This window comes from Asparagus officinalis, chromosome 1 (assembly GCF_001876935.1).
Source record: "Asparagus officinalis chromosome 1, Aspof.V1, whole genome shotgun sequence".
In the NCBI taxonomy this organism is placed as follows: domain Eukaryota; kingdom Viridiplantae; phylum Streptophyta; class Magnoliopsida; order Asparagales; family Asparagaceae; genus Asparagus; species Asparagus officinalis.
In genome coordinates this window covers 80,835,703-80,849,649 of record NC_033794.1, presented here as the reverse complement: position 1 = coordinate 80,849,649, position 13,947 = coordinate 80,835,703, and the positions used below count along the sequence as shown (strand labels likewise).

The 13,947-nt window shown below is 35.2% G+C and overlaps 1 protein-coding gene across 1 annotated transcript in view; it reads right to left on the bottom strand.

The window, feature by feature from the left end:
* LOC109836468 (HEAT repeat-containing protein 5B) overlaps positions 1–13,947 on the bottom strand; it is a 50,885-nt gene that overhangs the window by 375 nt on the left and 36,563 nt on the right. Inside the window, exons 32-48 of the mRNA XM_020404369.1 lie at positions 11,160–11,383; positions 10,534–10,681; positions 10,372–10,440; positions 9,741–9,797; positions 9,513–9,599; positions 9,302–9,430; positions 9,011–9,211; positions 8,454–8,912; positions 5,417–5,482; positions 3,942–4,039; positions 3,749–3,827; positions 3,422–3,560; positions 1,753–2,066; positions 1,516–1,662; positions 1,286–1,450; positions 1,069–1,194; positions 3–789 (exon numbers count right to left, since the gene is read on the bottom strand). Of these exons, the coding sequence (XP_020259958.1) occupies positions 3–789; positions 1,069–1,194; positions 1,286–1,450; positions 1,516–1,662; positions 1,753–2,066; positions 3,422–3,560; positions 3,749–3,827; positions 3,942–4,039; positions 5,417–5,482; positions 8,454–8,912; positions 9,011–9,211; positions 9,302–9,430; positions 9,513–9,599; positions 9,741–9,797; positions 10,372–10,440; positions 10,534–10,681; positions 11,160–11,383 (3,295 nt within the window). The remainder of the gene's footprint in view (positions 1–2; positions 790–1,068; positions 1,195–1,285; positions 1,451–1,515; positions 1,663–1,752; positions 2,067–3,421; positions 3,561–3,748; positions 3,828–3,941; positions 4,040–5,416; positions 5,483–8,453; positions 8,913–9,010; positions 9,212–9,301; positions 9,431–9,512; positions 9,600–9,740; positions 9,798–10,371; positions 10,441–10,533; positions 10,682–11,159; positions 11,384–13,947) is intronic.

The window sequence follows — 13,947 nt, the reverse complement described above, 5'->3', positions numbered from 1 at the left end:
AGGATCATCCTTTTCAACCTCAGATTTCTGAGGTTCATCTTTAACCTCAGAAAGCGTAGAATTTGAGGTTTCCTCAAGTTCATTTTCCTTACAGTCTGTCCTTTCATTGCTTGTAAAATTATGGGGATCAGAAAATTCCTCTGTTTCATCTTTTCCAACCTCAGATTCCTGAGGTTCATCCTTCTTAATATCAGAAGCCGAAGAATCCCAGGTTTCCTCAAGTTCATCTTTATTACAGTTCTTTTCTTTATCTATAAAATGATCAGGATTAGAAGATTCCTCAGATTCATCTTTCTCGATCTCCTGATTTTGGGAATCCAAGCTTGCCTGAGTTCCATCTTTATCGGGAGAAATCCTTTCTTGCCCAGTGCTAATCTCAAATTCCTGTGTCTCACTTGCATTTTTGAAGACCACAGCATTTTGGAGATCAGACAGATGGCCATCATCAATTTCTTCATAGTGATGATCAATTACTGGAGATGAAAGTTCACTAACTGAATCTGGCTTCATCTGTATGATGTCAGAATGTGAGCTACTTGAAGATCCAGCTGCATTGTTAGCAGCAGGCAGAGATTGGAAAGCATCCCAATCATCGTCATCAGCATCAGCACCAGCACCATCTTCTTCTTTTGGTTCATTTTTGTCATCATACTTCACAATAAAATCTGGAGCCCATGACTGGTGAACTTCAATAACATTTGGCTTCAATTGTACAGGCGTCTTGGGTAGCAAACTGATCTTTGTTTGTAATGTAATATGACCTTGATTAATTGATTCTCGAATCAAATCCTGAAAGCAACAAAAGGAGATCACATTTTCGCCCATGGACAAAAACACATACGAAGGCATAGATAGTACAAAAGAAGCACAGATAAAGAAGAAAACTAAAAGCTTGATCCTACTACCAAGCCTCCAACATGGGCGACATCTTCGGTGATTTATGGCACAATTTTAACAAAGAGATAAAGAGCAAGTAAGAAAGTGTGGAAACGTGTTTTATGCACTCCGGTAGTTATGATAATAAATTTGGAAAATAAAAGTAGTTTAGTTATGTTTCCAAATATGCACCTGAAGTTGCAGTCTGACTGATCCCTGCATTGATAACATTATATCTTTGATTTGTATAGCAAATGAAGGAATCTGAACAAGATGAGAAACGAGCCTCTTCACAATGTTTTTGACATCAGTAATTTCCTGAAATCGTTATCCAGTAAAGATGTAAGGTAATAAGAAGATAGGAAACATTTTTAGCAGAGCTATTAAGTTAGCAAAAAGCTTGAATAACCTGTGAATAGTTTTCACTGGATACATAGAAAACCATGAGAAGAGCTTCCAAAAGCAACATTGTAATCTCCCGCAAATCTTCCCTTTCTTTTGAAAGTGTGTAAAGGAGAAGCAATAGCCTTAAACATTCTTCAATAATTGATACGGATTCCCTGCTAATACTTTCCTGCATATAAAAATGCTATGAGAATATGTTGACTGTTTAATTATGAACAATTAAAATCGGGTTACCTTCAATGTACGTTGGATCAGAAGAAAAACATCTCCAAAGAATTCTCCAATGAAGAATAGAGAGAAAGAATGGTTCTTCATATTCAGGCCTTCAGCAATTTCTCTCTGAGCAATGTTTTTCAGAACATGGAGTCCAATTGTCTGCACCTGCTGACAGAGAGTTCACATACCAAGATATTTAAGTTGTAATTTATGACAGTTTTTTGCACATATATAACAAGTCTAGGATTTAGCTACCTGTGTGTTCTCCTCATTTAAAGTATCTCTCATGCATCTTGTGCAATGACTGACAATAGCAAATAGAAGAATATGGTTTTTTTCTTTTCTCCGTCCACAATACAGAGTTTCATGAACTAATTTGGTAAGAGCCACAAATTCTTCTAAACAGAAACTAAGTATCTTTCCGAGAACTCTGCTTGAGTCACTGGTTTTATTCTCCATAAGACGAGTTCTTTTAATGCAGTCTTGACACAAAAATCCAAGCATACTCCTCCAAGCTCCCAAGACTGGTTCTTGACAGGAAAGATCATTTGTCTCTATACCAGCTTCATCTGCAAAACAAATTTCATATGTTGCTATTATGGGAACTTACCACAAATCATTGGTTTAAATATCCTCGATATTGCCCAATATATAGGTCGATATTTCCTTTTATAGGGCTTTACGTGAAATGATATGGTCTCAATATCCTTTACCACTTTTTGGCAATTTTTTGGCGGCATATCCTGGACATGGCTGATATATCAGCCGCTATGTTGGCAGATATATCATTTTATATAGCTTGTTGCGAAACATTATAATATTGGATTAATTTCTTTAATGTTTTATAGCAAAAACTTCAGAGATATGAAGTCTTTTACCAAGATTCTAGTGGGCTCTTTTCCCTAAATAAGTTTCTACAATTGGTTACGATCCTAAACATATACTCTTTATATTTCATTATGTTTACATTTCATTAAGCATATTTAGATTACATTTTAGGGCATTATATTATATATACACATCTTTGGACATGATACTCCAATATTGACTACATATCCCTGATATATGCAATCTGATATGGATTTTGGCAGTCCGACATTTCTCCGATATAAGATATTTAAAACCTTGCTATAAAGATCATCACAATAAATAACTTATAATTGGAGAGAGAGAGAGAGAGAGAGAGAGAGAGAGAGAGAGAGAGGAGGGAGGGGGATAAATGAGTTGTAGAAGTCATCTTACTATTAGCCATCGATAAGGAAATGCATGTACGGTTTTATTCAAAAAATAAAACTTGTACGAGTGACAATATCTTGAAGGCAGAAGTCCCTAATAAGAAGGCGCTTCATGTTTCTTTGAAATATCAAGAAGAAATTAATAGACTTCCTTTTACGAGGGTGCATTGTTATGGCTATCTTTGAGAGCCTTCACATAGCTAAGGAGATCAAGGATAAGTATGACAAATTATTAAGTTTAAAATTAGTGATCAACATGATACTATTACCTCTTTGTAGATGAATACCAATAAAAGCTTCATCTCTGATTAAATAAAAGTCTAGGAATAGGAATACCTTCAAATTTCACATATTCTATCAAGTCAAAAACATACTGTTGCAGTTCATGCTATATATTGCATATATACTTTTTCACATCTGTAGGCATGTATGTCCAGGCAGGCTTGTGTGCTTGTATGCATATAAATGGTATTTCAAATGGGTAGGTGCATGTATAGATGCTCTTAGTATTTTAGTTGCACAACATCCACATCCTTACAAACCACTATTAATATTGATCTTATAAACCACTATAAATATTGATTACGTCTTTCCATTTCAACTTGAAGAAAATAAAAAGAGAAGGAAAGGAAATATGGAAAAAGAAAATATAATCATTTGAAAACATAATTAATTTGAGATATATGTACCTCTGATATATTTCTTCAGGAAAGGCATTATATTTTGTAGAAAGGCGATTACTCTTGGCAGGCACATATTGGTTGAAGCTTCCTCGAACAATTCACAAGAAACTGACATAAGCGCCACTATGAACCTTATCTGATTTTTCTGTTCAAAAGACATTAGAAATCATCTCTTTTTTCGAGAAGGGAGGTAAAATCTATGTCAAAGCACCATGTCAAAATAGTATAAATAATTTCAATCTATTGTTACAAAACAAATAACATAATTATCAATTATAAGGTACAATGGTGGAAGCAAATCAAACATTTAAGCCTAGTTGGCTTCATACACACCTTATCCTTCACCTGGCGTGCTATTTCTTGAGCAACCACAGATAATTTGGAAACCAAATCGGGCAAAATGACATTTTTACTGGAGCAAGAAAATTTCAATGTTTAGATAATAGTTGGACTTTATTCATGATCAAAACCAAAGGGCCAACATAAATTTCTCATCTCTTTCCAAGAAAAAGATTAGAGCAGCTACCTTTGAAGTGTTATTGACAAGCATTTGAAATACAGTTCTGTAGCTGAAGCTGTGAAGTCTTCCACTTCAAAAAAAACATCAGGGCAGCTAATAACAATCTGTTGGCAAGAATAAGACAATTATAAGATTTCCTTTACAAAGATGTTAAGTATAAAATTATATCCCTTAACGCTCACAACCTTGGAGTTTTGGTGTAATGGTTAGGGACTTTAAAATGGTATCCGAGTCACCCAGATTCAAATCTCAGGCTACTAATTAAAAGCAGATTTTCTAAAAATTGATATTGTTGCGTGAGTCCCTCAACCCTTACTACAACTTTTGGTGCTATGGTTAGGGACTTTAACATGGTATCAGAGCAACCCAGGTTCAAATCTTATCGACCACGAATTTAAAGAGAATTTCTAAAGATTGACACCACTGTGTGAAAGTTTTGGCCCATAAAAAGGGCGCTCAACCTAGGGCGCTCGCACACCAAAATGCACAGAGGAGTTACATGATTGGTCCTCAAAAACCAAATGCATGTCAGGATTCCACTAAAAAATGGTGACGTATCTTCATATAATCCCAACAATGACAATAGACATCCAAATAAGAAAAGCTACACCGCAGAGGGTTCTCTATCCTCAACAAAAAAGTTAGTAGTCTTTATTCATACTTTTGAGGTTGGTTACTTCCATCACTCATGCCACGTCAAACTAAAATCCAAAAACAATATTTTATTCATCCGAAGTATTGTCTATCGGTTTCATCATTACAGTACAGATTTTTCTTTTTCACCTTTTCTTCTAGCTTACTTTCATCCTTAAAATAATACCTTAAATATTCTATTGAAATAAACCACTGAAGACCATAAAAAAACCTAAAATTAGATTGTATCATTCTAAAATGAAAGAAAAATTACACCTAAGCCTTCTAGTCTTCCTTCTATTAGCAAAGCAGGATTAGGTTCCATATCGAGGTATGACCTATTTTAGTGATTATCTCCCTTTTAGTGTTCTTTATTACTTAAAGAGAAAATTTAACAGTACAGCCAAATCTCTGGATTTGTCATCTAGATCTGTAAAGAATTATAATTCTAGATCAAAAGAGGTGTTTAAATTAGACCATTCTCACATTGTAAAGGTACTTCATGAACTGATGTCAAACGTGAGGGGTAGGGTAAAGAAACTAATGGCAACATACTATCATAGTACTATACTAACTTCACCTGACTATTGAGCGCATGCTTTATTGTCAGATTTGATTAACTTCATGATTCATCACCACAGAATCCAAGTTCTGTCCAGATTTATGTCGAAATTTAACTGAAAATTTTACAATTGGCCTTAATGTCTGACAGGGAGTTTGAAGGATTTGATTTGAGTTGCACTTGCCATATTGACACATCTATTGGTCGTTGAAAGGCTTTTTTAACTTTTACATTCTTTGCTTTCAATATGTAGATGTTTTCTAATCTAGAAGTGGGAGTACTTTACCTGTGATAATAAACATACAGCATGATTATTCCGCGAGTCAGCCATGATATCAGCATATATAAGAACCTGCAACAGTCAAAGGCAATCAACATAAGACATGTATCAAACTTAAAATTCCATACCTTCGTTCTGCATGAGCCAATATGAATCATATACAACGCTTAACATGAAACTACATACAGCTATTCAGTTTTTCTGTAGAATCTGATGATTCTATACTTTTAGTTTCCAAAAGTTATCAGAAATTATGAACTTAAATGCTGGAGTAAGCAACATGTGGATAATATAGATATGTTAGAAAAGATTAGCAGAATTTAAATAATCAGTGACACTTGCCTTGCCCAACAAGAATACTTTGGCAAGATGGGAGTGCGACAAAACTGTTAAAGTGACTCTTCTTTTGTAAGAGGAGCACATCATTGTAGAAGGTTAAAAGACATCTTTTGTTTTACAAAAGAGTAACAAGAGTACAAGACCGCGTAGGAAAATGCAAGGAGGTGAGATGACATGGCATTAATACTTTTAACATATTTATAGCTATCTCTATTATCTCTTCCCTCTTTATTACCCTTGAAAAGGGTAGCCCAGTGCAGGAGGCTCCCACCATTGTGGGCTCTGGAAAGGATCAGATGTATTCAGTTTTACCCCTGCATGCGAAGAGACTTGTTTCTAAGATTTGACCATAACCTCCAGATCATAAGGCAACAACCTTACCATTACGCCAAGGCTTTATTACCCTTGAGATTTTAGGTTATTTAGTCCCACTGTAAAACTTTTCCTCCATGAGCTTTGAACTAGTTATAGTAGTTATTTTCGAAACTAAAGGCTTCTACCTTCTGCATGGCAACAGTCGCTCCACCACTTTTAAAGCTTTATTTTACTAAACCAAACACCATGTATGGCTTGAAGTATTTCACTTTCACAATTTTACTCATCTAGCAAAACCCCCATATGGTAGCAACAATGGACATGGATTCACCAATTTTGTCTACCGAAGTAAAACACTGTAGTAGGCCAAAACTTTGGTGCAGAAAATTCAGATGCAACCAACATCAATACTACAAGCAACAAAAACTTTATTACAATTTTTGGGATCTTATACAAGATCGTTTTCCTACTTTCAACTTTCAAGCGCCATTTTTCTGTTAAACTAACAAGTGCAAAACAACACCACTAACAAGTATCCAGCAAATTGACACAAGACAGTATCAGTTGCACACATTTAAATCGTTTTAATTGATTGGAGTTACTTTCAGCTTCACACAAGACTTATTCCTAAAAGAAACAAATCGAATAGTAATATGTTCGAGTTCAAATTCAAATTCGGTGAGTTCTGCAGGATTCAAATTCAAATCTGATTTGAAGAAAGTTGTATTCTACTTTGATTTGAATCTATATCTTATTGTTCTCTAATTGTTCGCAAAATTCGTTAGCGTAGCTGGCGAGTATTTTAGAGTGTAGTAGCTTTGATCTTGGGTTTGAATCCTCGTGGCAACAATGTTTTCACTAGTTTATTTTGGAAATTTTCAAATATACCCTCGACATTGTATGTATAATTGAATCTGCTTTCCAAATCAATATAACTGTTCATCTGGCCTCCAACCTATTTCCTTCCTTCAATTTTACCCGTCAACATAACCAACAAAGAATAAAGTTTGTAGTAAATTAACTTTATGGAACTCAAATGTAAAACATAAGAATATTTAACAATCAACCGAATCAAATACAGATATGGTTAAATTCTATTTGTCTATGAATCAAATACTAAAATATATTAGTTTACTATTAAATGAACAACCGAATCGAATATAACCGAATAATTAGACGAACAATTAACAAACTATTTGTTAATTGTTTGGTTCTTTTCCAACCCTACTTATCACATCGCTAACTAGGATCCATAAATTGGGACGAGACACATCAGTCGCACACATTTCAACCATCTTAATTGAGTGGGTTTACTTTCAACTTTTTACAGGCTTTGTTTCTTATGACATCTCTTAGACACTTGTCCATCTTAAAATTTTCATTTCATCGAACATATTTTCAGGACCTCTCAACTGCCCTCATTCTAATGCAAAGTGTGGCTTTTTTCTGTAGCCGCCTTGCTTCCACATTATAATATTCTTCATTCAGTTTCATGGTTATCTATTATCACATCAATGATGCTTTGGTTTCATAAAGAACATCCACAATATCACCAACATGTATACTTTAAAAGAGACATGTATGTCACTGGGATACATTGTAAATACGAAAGCTATTAGTGCAGTTATCCTTCTATTGCTAACTGGCACAATGCAAAGTTTTTATATAGTCAATCATTGTTCATGATGGAAGAGCCCATAGTCCTTAAGTTGTCTTAGGATATCTACAATCATCAGATGATTGTCATTTATGCGGGATATATTTCATGCACTTTCTAATGTCTGAGCAATGAAGCTCATTATTATTTCTTAACCTGCTTTAAGTAGCCTGTGAGCACATTTGCTAAATGTTCCTGGTTCAATTATGATAAATAAATGACTAAGAAATTTCATGTGAGCCTATCTTAGTATCGCTATTGGCGATTGAATTGGGAAGCAAGATAGATAAATTTACACACAAAGGTGTTACTGAATTAATTAACAAATGAATCTACCAATAGAAAATATTATCATCTTCCACCTTCATCTAGGCCTTGCAATATCAGAGATTGTTTATGGTTTCTCCTTGGTTCCATCAACTTAAACTGCATGGCTCATAAGATAGGTTCCTCTTGCAGACAACAGATGTCCATAGGTTCTACGGAAGGTCACTTTATTATACTGTTACTTCAGGGAAAAATTGGCACTAGCTCAGAGGTTATTGTTAGGTGGACATTTGACTGTAGAACTTGGTCAATAATTCTTTTACGCCTTCTTGTCATGGAATTCTACTCAATAGAAGATCTCATTCTAATGTGAATAAGGTTTAGAAGACAAAATGATTTCCACTATGCGAGTTATGCAGAGGCAATCTACTGATTGCACAAGAAAATATAAGGCATGTTTCTTACCTGAAGAAGTTCTTGACAAAGGTCCAACGTAAGAAATTCATAACAAAAGAATGCATCTTTCGAGAGAGATTGAAGTACTGGTGGCCAAACTTCATCTGAGGTTAAATCAACTTTCTTTTGAGCCATGGCATCTCCATCATGATTATATTTTCTCCAAAGAAGAGGTGCCTTTAGGATTGAGCCTATCCCTGGTTGCTGACCATGGAACAAAACAAGTAATGCTAGCCCCCACAGAAACTGATAATCCCGGAATTCTAATTTGACCATGTTGTGGCCCGATATTAGTGAACGTTTTGATAAATCTTCAGCATTGGATTTTTCTGTGCTATTCATTTCAATATTAATAGGAACTGCATCAAGACTAGTCGCTTGCAAAATGAGTGGCCAAGATTCTTCTAGACAGCATTGCAGCTTGGAAGTGACCAATGGAGATTGAATGCCATCAAGGAAAGGATTGTACTGTATACAGTAAATACATGTGAAAGGGCAATGACAGATAACATTAAATAAATTTAAAAAGTTGGAAATTTCATGTCTTCCATCTTATGGTAACTTACCCTAAACTTTGTATTCAGTCCAAAGCTAATATACATATAGTCCTTCAGGACACAGATCCAGTACTTCCCCAAAATGCTTGAGCAGCTAGAGAACCGAGGTGTCAACTGCTGATATTCTTCCGGAATACCTTTGTTCTCTGTAAGAAACTGATACACATAACACTTGATGGAGGCATGGGCTTCCAGAAGTCTAACCTTGATCTGTAAAAACCATAGAATTGAGTGCTAAATGGAGGCATGTGAACAACAAATGATACTAAGTTCAAAGTTACGTGATTACTATGAGATTACCTTGCAAGCAACCCATTCAGCAAAAGATGGATAATACAAATCTTTAATGTCATTCAATGGGCGTGAAATTAATGAAAACATACGATCAAGAGCAACACGGTCCCCACTAATAATGCTGCTTGTTAGAATCTGAAATTTCCAGAGTAAACATCATACACATTCCAAATAGCGGATCAAGTTAATTGAATAATGAACAACAGGGACGCCCGACCTTTGTGGCTAACTGGAGACCAGCCTCCAAAAGGAGAGGACCAGAAGACATACTTATGACCGATCTAACTGCAGAGACAAGTTGAGCCTGGTTGGGAAAGATTAATCAAATATTATTCTTCTTTAACTAAAGTTGCAAGCATAAATAACTGTTGATTAGCCAAACTGAATAGGTTATCACTACCACCAAGATAATATAAAAGCAATAAAGGGAAAAAGAGGGATTTACCTGATACTGTTCCAACAAAAGGTGTCCAGGCAGTTCCGGATCTGGGATATTTCCAAACTATAACCCAAACCAAGAAAGAAATCAAAACACATATTAGGATGTCATCAAAGTTATGTAATAATTCTCAATAAAAGCTTAGTCAGTTATACCAATGAGGCAAAACATTTACTACCACAAATTTCAAATGAAGTTTTTCTCCTACTTATTGGACAATGTCTATTTTATGTAGCTTAAACATTGTTCTTTCGGCAATAATGGAACTTAACGTCCAACAGGAGGCTAGGCTGGCTTGGTATTAATAGTTCACCTTCCTCAAATGCAGATTAATTAAGTTAATAGTATATTGCTTTTGGTAACTAATTACTTTCTTACTGACATCTATCGAAATCTGCACATAAACATTAACAAATGACATTGATTAAATATAAAATGTACTAATAATTAGCATAGGAAATAATCCCATAATGTTTCTTTTAATTTTTTAACTTTCTGCAGCATCTGGTAGTAAAATATTCCTAAAGAACTCATAAACGAGGAATCCACTCGCACATATCAGCTAAATATAGGAAACTACTGTATAATGCTTGCATGAATAACAACAGAAGCAATGTTTTTCTCCGGGATACAATACCTTCTCCATTATGACACTTAAAAGTTTCACACCTATTGACTGCATGCCTTCAAACGGACCAGTGCTTATCTGTGATAGAAATATATCCATCTATCAATATAAGAACTACCCAGCAAATCTAAAGGAAATCCAATACAACTGCACAGGCTCAGTCTGTCAGACCTGATAAGCAAGGGACAGTAGCTCTTGTAAGTGAAGCACTAGCCAATCACCAGAGGAACTGTGTTCTTTAGTGGGTTGCTTCCTTGCCATAGAGAGGTCGAAATGTGCTGGGTCTGTTCCAACAGCTTTTGGCAAATTGCTCAAGCACCTGCAAACCATATAGATTTGGTTGTGAATAGTGAAAATCAGTGTAATAAAATAAATAAGCAAGTTAGGACTTTTTGACTATCCAAAAGTTTGCATCATAAAATTGACTATTATTTGGAAATAATCAGAAAGAAGAAACAAAGTTACACGTTTTACTAAATGCAGAGACGAAGAGACTAAGAAAATTTTGTTGAACTTTTTATATCTCTTAACAGAGCTCAACCTAAAGATACAGGAATTCTGGGGTTATTCATAGGGTTGCTTGGTAGGTTTCATAACATGAATCACCTATCCGTTAACTTTCTTTTATTCCTTCGCAGAATAAGAGAATGCAGACTGGGGGTTAGTGCGGGGTGTTAATGCTATTTGCATTCAGTAAGCAATGATATTAGTATATATGGTCCATTACATAGCACAGAAAGAGTAATTGGGACACACTGGAATATGGTACTGTTAGCAAAAAAACAAGAACCACTTACTCAGCAGCAAATACCCTGGTCCGGTATCTTAGATGTTTCTCTCTTTTAAGAATAGTACTGACGATAGAGTCAGCACCATGCAACTGCTCACCAGAGCTAGCAATCATGTCCTCATCATCTTCTCCATAAAATAGCCTTCCATCACCTTCAGATGTAGCACTGTGGTCATTTTGTAAATTTCCATGCTTCTCAGAAGCATTCTTCCTCGTCGATGTTGCAAGAACCTGAACTATAAGCTGCATGTAAGTAACTGAATCCACAAGCTTACAAAATGCTTAGCAAATACTATTTACGGAAAAAGATGTTAAAAATCTTGTTTCTAAACAGATTTTTGCTAGATGGTAAGCCGAACTAGCAATGTATCAATTTAAAATTGATTATATACGTGGACACGATAATCATTGGCCTGATTTTCTAACACATGAAATTTTACAGGGTACCAATGCGCCGCAATAACTCCTCCCAAAGGGGAGGAGGAAGGAATGGAGGCAGCAATGGAAGGAGTTATACTCCGACTCACCCAAATTCATAGAGAATTATCTCAAAGAAAGGAAATACTAGTGTCCCTTCATCATCCTCTTCTAAAGGATAGAAGACTTGATTGCAAAGGAAAATATACCTGAACCATTCTCCGCCATAGTCAAGAAAGATGTAGAATGGTATATTAAAACCATCTCTGACACTGTTCTTTATATAGAACAAGAGGACATTCCTCTTATGAAAAATGTCGACAAACTAAGACAGAAATACTTAGTTCGACGTACTACCCTACATTGTCTCTTAAACCTAGAGCATGGATGAAGACAATACTCATCCAGAGAGGTACGAAAATCACACATTTTTAGAGTAATGAAAATCATATCGTCCCTCCAAACTTCAGTAAATGTGTCATCAAAGAAGTCATACTTCACAGAGATTGGGTAATGAGTACTAACCAAGAATTTCTCCTGGTCAAAACTCCAAACAAAAAAATTTATAATTTTAATTATTGGGATTACCAATCAGCCTTTTATCAACTGTTCATCTATCAAAACACCAAGAACAAACATATATGACAAATTAAGCTATGTCCAGAAGCTATTTATAAAAATCTACCCACCTAGTTCTATATTTGGTGGTCTAAATATGGGGCATACCTTATATAGTACCCGAACCCATATCAAAATTATATACCCCTTGGGTAGACTCTCACCCAGTCATCCAAAAGATGGATGAGAATCAAATTCTCGAAGGTCTGTGCTCAGCATATTTCTTCGTTGAAGCAGAAATCCCATGGATCTGTAATTGGTCCTTAGAAGTTGTATGGGATGAACTTCACTTATCATCTCTTCAAAGAAAATATCATAACAAATGGTGGACGAGTATCACCATCCAAGACAAGGTGAAACAGATAGAAGAGATTATTAAGAGGAATAATAAAATCTTTGATAATACCTTAACTCAGGAAATTCAAAATGAAAACTCTATGGTTAAACTAGCAAAAACAATAAAGAGAAAATATCCTCAAGCTACAGAAGCTGAAATTCAACAAAAATGCCTTGAGCATACGAAGAAATAATTCTTCAAGGTATTTGACAATAGTGATATTATATCAACAAAAAGTATAAATACACATATCCGATCAAAATACCCAAGGGATAGATATCCCTACCAAACGTACAAGATCCTTATGAGAAAATTGCAGAAGAAATATGGGAAGCAGCCATAGGAGCTCACAGATGTAAAGGGTAAAGGTATTGAACAGTTATAAATTGTCACTTACCTACAATCATAAATGACTTTTTTACTAAAGTTATAGCTTTACTTCTCTAACAAGTTATACTTTACTAGAAATAACCAAGCTGTTACCTAAGAGATAAGATCGAAGAAAGAAAAAAAGAGATTAGGTGCGTGATGGGGCCCACAACGTACCCGACACTCTATCCTTTACTTTGAGCTGAGCCTCGGGGAGCCGCTCTTAGTGCTAAGTAACGCATACAGTGACGTAAGATTCCACCAAGGAAAGGCGCTGAAAGATAATACGCACCAGAATCGTCGGCAATAATGTGTTTACTTTAACTCTTCTCCAACCAGCTGTCCAAAGGCAATCAATAAAAAGATTCCTTTTTTAGCCATAAATAAGGAAGAAGACTTCATAGTTCAGTGTGCTTACTTTCAGTCTTAGATTTTTCAATGTTAAGGGAAAAGAGCTTCACTCTCTACCTGATACTTTACCGACTTTTCTTTCTCTATCTTCCTCTTTGTAAAGGTTAGCCGACCTAAGACTTTGTAATAAAGAAGTTGATGAAATAAACTGGAGGAAACAGAAGTTCTATTTGAAATAGCAGGCTTCAATCTGTAAGTAATATTATCTTTTTACTATCTTTTTATTAAGTTATTTAAATTGTGCCAAAGTTCTATTTGAAATAGCAGGCTTCAAACTTGTGGGGAATGAGTATTTCATTCATAATATTCTAAAATTCTGAAGGGGCGTTCTTAAGCCCGAAAGGCATTACATTCCATTCAAAGTGTCTGAATGGAACAACAAATGTAGTTTTATAACGATCATTTTCTTCTATTTGTATCTGGTAATATCCTGACTTAAGATCAAATTTAGAAAAGATCTTTGCATTGTTAATGTGATTTAATAAATCTCTTTTGTTTGGAATAGGATACATAATCCACTTCAAAACCGTATTTAAAGGTTTGTAATTGATAATAAGATGAGGGATTCCTCCCTCTTGTTCTGCATGGTTATTAACATAGAAAGTTGTGCAGCTCTAAGGAGAATATGATTTCCTTATAAGTA